Raw genomic sequence first — 12019 nt, 5'->3', positions numbered from 1 at the left:
AATATGAAATGTATCAAATTGTGCATTTTTTTTTTTCAAAATCAAATATCATTAGCTGCATAGATACACATGGACGAATAGAAATGCTGATAAAAAAAAAAAAAGAAAAATGCTTAATTTACTCCGTTTCAATCTGTCAAGTGATTGCATGAAATGGATGGAGATACATCTTAGAAGTAGACTTAAAAATATTTCACACAACCACTTCATGAAATCAGATAAAGCAAATTCATCCCACTATTATTCCTGACAGCCAGCAAAACATTTGCACCAAAACCGGTGTATGAAACTAGAAATGGATTACCATTTTAAAGCCTCGCCACTCTGGGCTCCCCAATCTCGCTCTTTTATGCGGCACCGTTAATGACATTCAAAGCACTCCTTGCCTCATATTGTCTTGCAAAGTGCTATGCGCTCCTATGCACATACAAAAGGCGGTTTCTCTCTCTCCTTCTTCAGGCAGGAGGGGGTTAAAGATCTTACACCTGTCCTATCAGACACCTGTTCCAGGCATGTCAGCCAATGAGAGCCGAGCAGGGGAAGGCTGCCGCTTGTATAAATCAAATGTGGGCTGCGTCAGGACGCAATCAAAACACTGAAGTTGTCGGCGTGTCACTCAGGGCTCCTGTCATCCACTAAAGTCAATCACGACAAACTTAAAGGAATCTATTCCAGCTCACCTGGACTGGAGACATGACCAAAGAGACTGAGTAAGTTCCGCCTCTGTATTTTAAGTCGCTTTTATCCGCTACGGTTGAAAGAAAGTGAGATGATATGTTTTGGATTCCATGCTGACACCCCCCCCCCCCCCACCCCACCCCCGCGCACCCACCACCTCTTCCTGTATCTGCAACGAGACCCCCATGTGAAAGATGCTTGACTTAAAAGAGGGGTGTTTTTTGCGAGGAAAACTGATACGGATATTATGGGATGGTTGGGTCTGTGCTTTTCGCATCTCACCTAGAGGCCAAAGCGCACAAAAGAAGAGCGGGGGAATAGGAATCTCCTCTTGATGGTGTTGGATGGAGACACTGGGCAATGACTGCATGGAATGCATTGAATTACATAATGGAGAAACCCAAGAAGCCAACCCCCTTTCTCGCAGTCTCCCTCACTTACTGTGTCTTCGGCAGTCGGTTAAATGTGCTTTTGAGGTTTGTAAGTCAGGAACAGGTGCGCCTGGGTGCAAGTGACCCAGACACTAAGCTGCGGGAGTCACACACAAACGCAACGCGGTAGTCCGAGGGCTTCAAAGCGTTGAGCACTTGTGTTCTTTTGCTGCCGTCGACACACTTGATGAACTGTTTATCCAGGGAAAACCTTCAAGGGGGAGGGGGGGGGCACCGTTTAGTTGGCGGGCTCTGGGATTTTTATCTGACGTCGCGCTCAGGTTCTCCAAACAAATCCAATCCTCTAAATCCCGGGATTCCGTTTGGTTGAAAAGGACAAGCATCGTTTTTAAGAGTTGGACAAATAAAGAATGTTTGTGGAGGATTGAAGAATGCTCTTTGTTTTGCTTTCACTGGAAACCACAAAGTACAAGATGGGATGTTGTGTCAATAGGATGGGAATTGAGTCGTCAGTGGGTGGTCCTGAGGCTTTTGAGACACTTGTGTTGTCGGATGTTAGTCAACTTTGTGGTTTTGCAATCGAAACCCTTCCCAGCTCAGGGGCGAGACTGTGCGCTGGCCCGAGGTTCCACTACTTCACTTTTTCGCTCTCTGTCAAACCCTGTGTCATGAATGGCGTCTTATTCCCAGGACTCTGGGAGTGGTCTTTCAGAGCGAGAACTTCAACTATAACCGCTACAACGCAAACTACATGGACCCCTGGTCGTACATGGATAACCCCATGCCCGAGGAGAACCTGGCCAAACCCAGACTCCACCCGGGAGACGACCTGGCAGCCATAACCATGCTTTACGAACAGTGCAAGGTAAAACTCATCGCAAGTCAAATATAATTCACGGGCGCGTCTTTATATTGAACATTTTTGTAATTTTATCCCTCCAGAGCCAGAAGGAGCAGAAAATTCCTGCTTGCAGTCGAAACAGCAGCATCTTCAAACCAACAGAGAGGTAAAAAATAAATTAGAAGAAGTGACTCGTGAGGTAATCCTCAAGTCAAACAGTCGTGGCTCAAATCCATCATCAACTCGGCCTCGCTTAAGCAGTTGCACAACACTCGGGGCAGACAATAGCGGTCCCCTCCTTCTGTCCCCACTGAGCCCCTTCCCCTCGTGTCTCCAGTGTTCACCTTCAACATGCCAAACACCCCACCGAGAAACTCAAACAAGAGATGTCTTAAGACACAAATAGTACCCACCCTGACTCACGGCCTTTCGCAGTAGCTGTGTGTGCTCAGAGACACGACACAGATCAAATGCGAGATTATAAACTACTTGCTAACATCCCGATCCAATGACCAACCAACTCCGCTTTCCCTCCTCCCCCCCCACCAGAACTCCAAGCAATGACCTCGTCTCGTTGGAGACGTCGGCCAACGTCATGAAGATCCTCTCCGAGAGCGTCCCCGCCAGCTACTCTCTTGAGGTCTTAGGATCCAAGCAGAACCCGTCGCTGCCGGTCTCCCTGCCGCCCAACGCCGACACCTACGCCACTCTGACCAGCGTGGCAGCGGACAGCGACAAGCAGGAGCTCAGTAACATCTTCGACTCTCTCCTCCAGAAGTGGCCGGAGAGCAGCGCCTTCCCCGACCACAGCGCAGAGGTACACCTCGTGATCTCCTAAAGAGGTTTTTTTATTCCCAATTTGCTATCTTTTAACTCATTCAATCCATAAGACGTATATATACGTTTTCAAAATTGTAGTCCCCGCCTCCCAGAGACGTATTTATACGTCTTAGCATTTTGCGGCAGAGCTCCACGTTTTTAAAATATTTAGAACACAATATTTCTAGGCCTTGCAAAATCAGTCAAAAGCCAAAGAAAAGCACTGTGATTGAAGTGTTTCCTCTTGGGAAAACGGCTGGCATTAAATTAAGAGGTTTTCTTCGTCTTATGTGATGCTTTAGACTCTTACCTACAACGATCACTTCCCCGAGGACCACTCCAGTCCCGTCTACTCGGGCTCCTACTCTGGCTCCCCGCCTGAGACATACAGGAGCGAGTTCCAATTTTCGCTGGGCGCTCCCTCGGCTTCCCCTTACAAATCCAGCGAGCTACCCATGGTCTACCTGAATAAGGGGCAATTCTACCCCATCACTCTTCAGGGAGTGGACAGCAGCGCCTGCATAACTGCGACCAAAGTCAAGGTAAGAAGACAAATGCCCGGTTCAGTTTAATGTTCGGCAGAAATTTTTGGGCAGAAATGAGGGATGATTATTCCAAAATGCCAATCTTCCCAAATAAGTGTCCCTCCCAAGGAACCGCCTTGTGAGTGACTAATTCCCTCCTCAAACTCAGTCAGGACATGGTGTGACATTTATTGTCAATGCCGCTACATATATCTGAGGTGACGTGTGAGCAAAAACAACATTTAAAAAAAAAAGCCGAGAAGCTCAGGAAGGTGTGGTGTATTTTTTTTTCTTTTTTTGAAACATAAGGTCAATCACAATCTTTTCTTTGTCAAGCCGTTGCAAGGAAAAGAAAATACACAATCACGCGACGGGTCACAGTAAATAAGCAATGACAATGTGAGCAGAAAAGAAGGATTTGGAGTGATGAATGAGCTCCCATCCACCAGACTAAATTCTCCTCTCACGTGTCTTTCTCTCTATCTTTTACTTCTACGGCTAGACGGTGGTGATGGCCGTGTTCGAGAATGACAAGACGCCAGAAATGCAGCTTCGCTTTTGGAACCACTGGCACGCACGTCAGCCAACTGTCAAGCAGAGGGTCATTGACATCGGTTGGTTGACTCCCAAACGAACCGACAACAAACGCTCGCCACCCTGAAGCCTCACCTTACTTCTTTTCAACCATTTCCTAGCCGACTACAAAGAAGTGTTCACCGGCATTAGCAACATTGAGGAGGTCGCTTTCAACGCCCTCTCCTTCATTTGGAATCCCCATGAAGAAGCCAAGGTAAAAAAATAAATAAATTAATTAATTTTTTTTTTTTTTTTTAAATCAGACTAAGACGCGTATTAAAGACACTGTGGATGTGAAAGATTTAGAGGTGAAAAAAAGAAAGACAGGAGGAGTGGCTGAGGAGGGAGGGTAAGAATCCAAGAAATGTGTTTTGGCCCCGAGGCTCCGTCACCACCGCAAAAGGCCAATTCTCATTTCGCTTTGGCCCAAAGGCGCTTGGGTGGGGCTGCGGGTAAAAAACCTGCTGCACGTAGAGTGAATCAGGAACACAAGACGCTAATGCTGTAGAAGTATCAAGGATACAAAAAAAAAATATTTTTCAACAGCACCAATTGACTCCTACAAAATGCACGTGAAAATTAAATACAATGAACAAAGTACATCATCTGATCAAGGAAAAGCACCTTCTAAACGCCGGCCTCTCGAATTGTTATCATTGGCCCAGAGGCCTCGGACATGTCATCACATCCCCCAAGGCTGAACGCAAGATACGATGAGAGCAAAAAAAAAAATGCTAACACAAACATTGTCTTTTTGTCTTCTTGCAGGTGTTTATTGGCATCAACTCCCTAAGCACCGACTTCTCATCGCAGAAGGGCGTGAAGGGCCTGCCTCTCAACCTGCAGATCGACACGTATGACTTCAGCTCTGGGAACAATCAGCTCATACACAGAGCCGCCTGCCAAGTCAAGATTTTCTGCGATAAGGTATGTTGTCGCGTTTAATCTTGGTCGTTAAAAATAAACTTACGACTGCACCAACTTTTGAGTTATGAGCCGTCATTTTTTTTTGCTTGATGTTGCGAGGCAAAATTTGAGAGACGAGCAGCTTGAGTAAAGTAAGAAAAAAAAATTTAATGGACCGACTAAGGCAGGTGTGGGAAAACAACGGCCCGGGGGCCACATGCGGCCCATTATACGTTTTAATTCGGCCCGCCGAACTTGAAAGAAATTAAATGAATAAACCTTGTTAATGTTTTCAAAGACATATATTTTGTTGTAATGCTTTGGTTCACTTTCATTTTAAATTAAATGCATTTTATTTTCTCCGATGAGGTGAGGTTACCAAAACACTCCACCCGTCTGCTTCTGGTCCGGCCCCTCTGTCAAATTTTGGGCCCGCCAATCAAAAAGTTTGCCCACCCCTGAACTAAGGGATAATAATGCTCTTGCATGTGGGCAAGGGAAGCCACAAGCGCTGATGATGTTTCAGACACTTCTTAAATGGAAGAAGCAGTCAAACAACCACATTCACCGACACCGGCCAACTCCAGCTCTTGACATACAATATCTCAACAGGCCACACATCCAACACCAGATATTGCAGTACGGATAGTCTTTAAACAGTAAAATAAATAGATTTTCAAGCAGTAGGGTGCTATTTTCCTAATTAAAAACAACATGAAAATTTGTAAAGATTTTTTAATTATTTTTTTGTGCAGTAACATTATCACCATATTACCATTTCAGTTCGCAACTTATTGTTCTTTGTTGCGTCCTCAGGGGGCTGAGAGGAAGATGCGTGATGAAGAGAGGAAGAGAACCAAGAGGAGGGGCAAGACCAATAATGACACCAGTGGTGAGTGTTGCAAAACGGTGAATTAAAATACGACTCCCTGATTTGTATGTGTGTTCTCTCTGGGCGCTCCTGTTTCCTCCCACATTCCAAAGTCACTTCTCAGGATTGTAGAAGAGGAAGAGTGTATATACATATATATTAGTGCTGTCAATTGATTACATTTTTTAATTTCCGTCAATTGATTACATTTTTTAATTTCCGTTATTAATTGTGATTAATCACATTTTTAACAACTATTTTTGTGAAGCTTGCAACGGGTATTTGCTTGAATATTGAGTAATTAATGTAAAATCATCAAATGTTTAGTGTACTTTAGCCCAAAGTATATATATATATATATATATATATATATATGTATATATATATAAAATATTGTTATTTATAGATAAAGAAATAAAATAAATGAAATATAAATAAATATATTAATAATATATTTATATATATATACATATATATATATTTATTTTTAATTTATATATAAAGAAATAAAATAAATGAAATATAAATAAATATATTTATTATATATATATATATATATATATATATATATATATATAGAGAGAGAGAGAGAGAGAGAGAGATTTATAATATATTTATATATTATATTTTAAATTCATTTATATATTTATACATCCATCCATAGTGTCAACTGGATCACCTGGACTCCAGTTGCCCTTATGGATAGATGGTTCCTTGCCGTCCTTGTTATATTGTGACAATCCTTTTTTTTTTTTTTTTAATTAATTAATTAATTAATTAATTAAGTTATTTATTTATTTTCAGCCAAGTCTTTAGTGAGCAGCTCCATGGGCAGCGACTGTACCTTCTTCCAGACTGTGGATGACCACATCACCCAGCCGGTCCTCTTTATCCCAGAAGCACATCTGTCCAGTTTACAACGCATGGTAGGCCTCCCATATTCATCCATCCATTTTTTTTTTTTTTTGAATGAATCAAGGTGCCTCCGTTTGAGTGAGTCATATTCCCAACACGTCGCTCATCCCTCAAGGCAACAGCTCAGGCACGAGGGAAAAAAGTGTGGGAAAGTATGCAGTGGGAAAAGTCAGTGTGGGAAAAGGGAGGGGATAATGAAAGTGAGGTGAGCTAATTGGAGTCGAAACCCAGCGCAAGCCGCTGCAAAGCAGATGGGGGCCTCCACACCTGGCACGTCAGCACGTCGCAAGACCCGTGCGCCACCTTCATCTTATTTCTCACACACAACAGTGCTGTTCAGACAAGCCGACGTTCCCACACTGGAGTTTATGCATTATATAAGGTAGTGAGTGTGAGAGTTACAAAACCTTGGAGGCTTTCCATTGAGATAAAAGCAGCTGTAGCAGCATCTTCAGCCAAATCAGTGAGCACTGTCTTGCCTTTACTTCCTGAGAGTGTGGAGGTTATGGGAAACGCAGTCTTGCCGTGATAACATTCCTTCATGAGCGCATTACAAAGGGGGGGGCATGAAGCAATGTCTTTATCAGCTTTCTGATCAGATCTTTGTGTCCTACTTTTGCAGGCCACGCCTATCGACGAGAACGAAAGGTAAGCGTGGAAAAAAACCTCTTTCCTTAATGTTGCAATGCGCAGTCAAAAATGTATCAGCGGCACACCTCCCTTTCAATATTCCAACATTGGTACATAACCCATTTTGAGCAATTTATTTCCTATCAGCCTTTCACATCCATATAGAGTGGCGCACCCCCCTTAAAAATGATAACAGATTTGGCGCGCCCCCCTTAAAAATGATAACAGATTTGGCGCGCCCCCCTTAAAAATGATAACAGATTTGGCGCACCCCCCTCAAAGCTCATTTGTGGCATGTATCAATTTAAAGCAGCCATTCTCAAACTTGTTAAGACGACATATTTGGCGTCCCGCTCCAAAGCCTGTTTCTAGCAATTTACAAGTGATTTCCAGACTTTTGAAGTGGTGCACCTCCTTCAGTCTTCCCTACAAAATTGGTGCCCCCTCCTCAAAGCCCCTTTATAGTAATTTCATATCAGATATTTATCAACCTAAAACCGCAATTCTGAAACATTTTAAGATGTTAAACAGTCGGCGCACCCCCCTCAAAGCATCGGTAACAGTCCTGTTTAATTATCCATCCCTTTTCTGAACTGAAACACCAAAAAACAAGAAATCATCATCCTTGTATGTGAATTGAAGCTAAGCAGCTCATCGAAGATTGGTCGATAGATTTGGGTTTCCACTACTGATCTGCACGCGCACCCCAATATATGGACTCCCCGGTGTAACATGTTTGTCGATGTGTGTTCAGAACTTCTCTGAAGAGGTTGTACTCGGCCGGAGAGCAGAGCAGCTCTCCACCTGGCAAGCAAGCGCGCAGAGACGATTCCCAAAGAGGTAAGAAAACCAACAGATGATTTTGGTGGTCAACGAGCCATCGGAGGTACTCAACGCTTCCATTTTTGGTTTTCCTTCAAAAAAGTTCTGCTGTACGTGAGGAGAGCCGCCGAAGAGGTTTTCGACGCGCTTATGCTGAGCACGCCAACGGTGTCGGGTCTCCGAGAAGCTGTGAGTACATCCTGATTGACAAAAACATACCAAACGCCGTATGACGCAAACTCATCTTCTCGTCTTCCGTTGTCAGATTTCAGAAAAGTACGGCATGCAAGAAGACACCATTGGGAAAATCTACAAGAAATGTAAACGAGGGTGAGCGGCCTTTTGTGTTATTTTACTTGACTCATGGGACTCCATGATGAGTTCCTTTCCGGAATCTCAAGTTGACAGACCGGCTAAGTCGGTCGCTCGGTTTGGCTCAGCCTCAAGGAATGTGTTAATTGCAGCTCCCGGCGAGGAAAAAAAAATAAATAAAAATACGACTAAGGAAGGATATAAATATTACAAACGTCCTGAAGATGAGTCATGCTGATTGTTGTCTTTCCATTATCCCGTGAATCAGGCAGTTTTCCACTGTTGTCATTCTATTTGACGAACGCAACCGTCACACATGCGACTAAAAAGAACATCGGCGTCGTTAAGGATGACATAGTTCCGAACAGTTCAAAGTTGAGAAAGGACGGACCGTCTCCCTCTGTTTTCCCTGCCACTTGTCACCGCAGGGGCCAGAAGCCGAGCCAACAGGTTCAGTAACATTCTCCCGGCAATTCCCCTCCCTCTTCGTCTTCAGGCGCAGTGCATGAGCGTGCCGCTAATTCACTCATTAGTCTTTGAAGGGCTTGCAGGTGAGGGTTGAGGCAAAAGCCCGGGAGCAGAAAGATTCAGACTTGATTTACGAGACAACACTGATGCTGGAGATAGGCGGACAGTGCAGCATTTTTTACAAGATAGAAGCGCGACCAGCACGATGACATGTTATTTATGTCAGACGAGAGGTTGCGTAAGCGGCATTATTAAGTCCTCGTTGTTGACTTCACCTTTAGCCAACCGCTAAGTGGAGTAAAAGGCTTCTTGAAGAGAAGACAATTGAACTGTGTTGAAGGGTGGTGAAAACCAGGAAGAAGTCGGGCGCGTTTGATCAAACTTGATCTAGAAAGCAAAGAGACGCCTTCTAGATTTTTGGGAAACCAAGAGGTTGAGAGAAGAAAACTCAACTGAACTGGTTGTTGAAGTCACGTTTTGTTCAATTAAATTTGGAGAGAAGGCAATTTGACTTCTTTCAGGTTACTGAACACCAAGTAGAAGATTGAACCGACAAAGAATCCAGTTGCCTTTTATTCCACTAAAGTCCAGTAGACTTATATTCGAATTCTTGGTTTTCACAATCGTACACGTGTTTTACATCCGGTTTAGGAAGTCCATTGAACTTCTGGATGAAGTTTAAATAAAGGCAACTCAACTTATTCTGCTCAACAACTTAGAAGTCCTGTTGCTTCTTCTTTTTCTCGCTTCCTCTTCCACCTACCATTCAAATTGTTCCTTTTCAACAACCAAGAAAAAGCCAAGCTCATTTCCAAATTTAGTATAATTGAATTCCTCTTAATCAATTCTTTTTAGTTTTCAATAAACCTGGATAAAGGCCAACTGTTTCCCATTAAAGATAAATAAGAAAGTCACTGGACTTGTTGAACTCCAAGAAATTGAACAGAATACAACTGGACTTTTTCTAGGTTCAGTCTTCCTTTTGGTGTTCAACAACCGAGAAAAAAAATTCATTTGTTTTCTAACAGAAGTTGAGTAGACGACAATTGCCTGGTTTATATGAAAGATTGTTGATTTAAAACCAAGAAGTCCCGTTGACTTCTGTTCAACTTCTGTTAGAACTTCTTTGTGGTTGAAAATTTCTGTTCAATCTCTTAGTTCTTACCTTCTGAAGAAGTAAAGTAGACTTTTATTCAACTTTGGTTGGAAAGCCATTGAACTTCTAAGGTTGACAATTTCTGTTCAATCTCTCTCTCTCAATCTCTGCGGTTGAATGCTGTTCAGCTTCGGTTAGAACGCGATTGAACTTCTAAGTTGATTTCTGTTCAATTTCTTAGTTCTTCACTTCTTAAGAAGTCCAGTTGACTTCTATTCAACAACTTGCATTTCAACAACAGAAAAAGAAAGCGACTGAACTTCTCAAGTTGACAATTCATCAATTTCTTTGATGTTCATGAACCTAGAAGACGTATAGATGCCTTGTGAATGACTACTTCTCGGTCCTCAACTTTTTTGTGTTCAATAGCCAAGAAATCCTTTTCTTGGTTTCTCATAAGTAATCCTGTTGTCTTCTAGATGAATCCAAAACAAATGATTTTATATTTGCCTCAAAGTTACTTTCAATTCCATTTTTTGTACACCTGAAAGACTTGAGATCGTACACAGACGCGTCGTCTTGTACACGACTTTCGAGCAACTGCCGACTCAAGTCTCTCCCCTCTCCCCTGCAGAATTTACGTCAATATGGACGACATCATCATCGAACACTACACCAACCAATCTGCTTTCCTCATCGAGATCTCGGAGGTCGCCAGCGGTCAGTTCCAGGTCACTCTCATCGAAGTATGATGCCGCCATCACAGCTTCATCTCTAAAGCACTACGCCATCAGTACGAGAAGAACAAAACAAGCCAGCCAGCTGTGGACTGACCAAAACAATAAGACACCTGAGCTGACCTTTCAATTTCAGACGTAAATATCTCCATTTTGTAAATAATGCCGTATCCTCTCCCTCCTGTTCTTATTTGTCAAAGCAATTATCATGTTCTACCTGTACATATACGTTTGTAAATGTGTTTTATTATGACAGTGTTTTATAAACTACCATTTTTACAATTCAATGTATTTCAGATGAACGTGGCGCTCTGTAGCATGATTAGCAGAGCACTCCGGCATATAGCATTAGCAGGTTGCTATCATCGTTCTTTTTCAATGAACCCGTCACCGAGTGTGTGTTGCTATTTTTCTTGTAATACATCACGCAAAAAAAAAAAAAAAAACCTGCTGATAACGTTTCTTACTGCCACCTCCTCGTAGGTTTCCTGGTAGTTTCACCACTAATGAATTCACGAGCAAACGTCACACATTTCCCTCTGTCAAACCACACGAGTTAGTATTGGTCATGATTTAGCCCCAAAACTGTGGACATTTCCTGTTTGTTTGGTGGAGATAGTTGGTCCGCCTTTGGACTTTCATAGTATGGATGGAATGTGTGTTTGTGAATGTGAGTGTGTGTGTGTGTGTGATATATTATTTTTTCATTTTTGTGCTTCCTCGTATGTTATCATTTCAAAGCGAACATGTATCCCTGTAATATTTCATCATATAAGCAAAAGGCAAATGTTTGCATTCGTCATATCTTGCCAATTGTTTTGTAGGAAAATAAACAAGTGGATGAGACTGTTGTGTCTGTTTCTGTTTTTTTTTTTTTTCCCCATTTCAAACTGTTACCATTGAGCGATAAATAGGTAAAAGTAGTCACGTGCTGTTCTTAAGGTGACTTAAGGGACTGGGGTATATTTAGCACTGTGTTACATCATAAAATCCCGAAAAAAAAATTTAAAATACAAAATATGAAACAATATTGAAAAAAATAAATGAATAAATCAGAGAATATGCAAATCTGACTTTTAAGTTGTAATAGCACCAATCACCACTAGATGGCAGACATGTCTTTGTTGCACTTACACTGGGTCTTTGACAGCCTATACTCAGTGCTTTAGATGATACGCGCAAGTATGAAGAAAATAAATAAATAAATAAAACCGACGACCTCACTTGAGTCTACAGTTCTATTCCTCTCTTGCGTTTTGTTATACATACCTGTCAATGTTCGCAAGCTGAGCCATGATTGGGCGTCACCTTCCTAGTATGGGGATGTTGTTAATTTTCATCAACTATGGAGCCTTTTGAGAACAAGAGCTATGTAAATAAACTTGACTTGACCTCACAATACCCCAAGAGCTCAATCAATTAGTCCGTTTTG

The 12019-nt window shown here is 42.3% G+C and overlaps 1 protein-coding gene across 1 annotated transcript; it reads left to right on the top strand.

Moving 5' to 3' along the window:
- Positions 1-566: 566 nt before the first annotated feature.
- Positions 567-11433, top strand: grhl3 (grainyhead-like transcription factor 3). Its single transcript, XM_088314724.1, has 15 exons — positions 567-710; positions 1761-1935; positions 2013-2077; positions 2461-2728; positions 3033-3272; positions 3757-3868; positions 3950-4044; positions 4599-4757; positions 5553-5628; positions 6412-6533; positions 7145-7170; positions 7907-7992; positions 8078-8163; positions 8240-8304; positions 10485-11433. The coding sequence occupies exons 1-15, from the start codon at positions 694-696 to the stop codon at positions 10600-10602; spliced, it is 1710 nt and encodes a 569-aa protein (XP_088170850.1). The 5' UTR covers positions 567-693; the 3' UTR covers positions 10603-11433.
- The last annotated feature ends 586 nt before the right edge of the window (positions 11434-12019 follow it).

The sequence above is a fragment of the Idiotropiscis lumnitzeri genome, chromosome 1 (genome assembly GCF_059441095.1).
Source record: "Idiotropiscis lumnitzeri isolate Australia: NSW breed Sydney's pygmy pipehorse chromosome 1, RoL_Ilum_1.0, whole genome shotgun sequence".
Lineage (NCBI taxonomy): Eukaryota > Metazoa > Chordata > Actinopteri > Syngnathiformes > Syngnathidae > Idiotropiscis > Idiotropiscis lumnitzeri.
The sequence above is the reverse complement of the archived record's forward strand: the minus strand, read 5'-3'. Positions and strand labels throughout refer to the sequence as shown.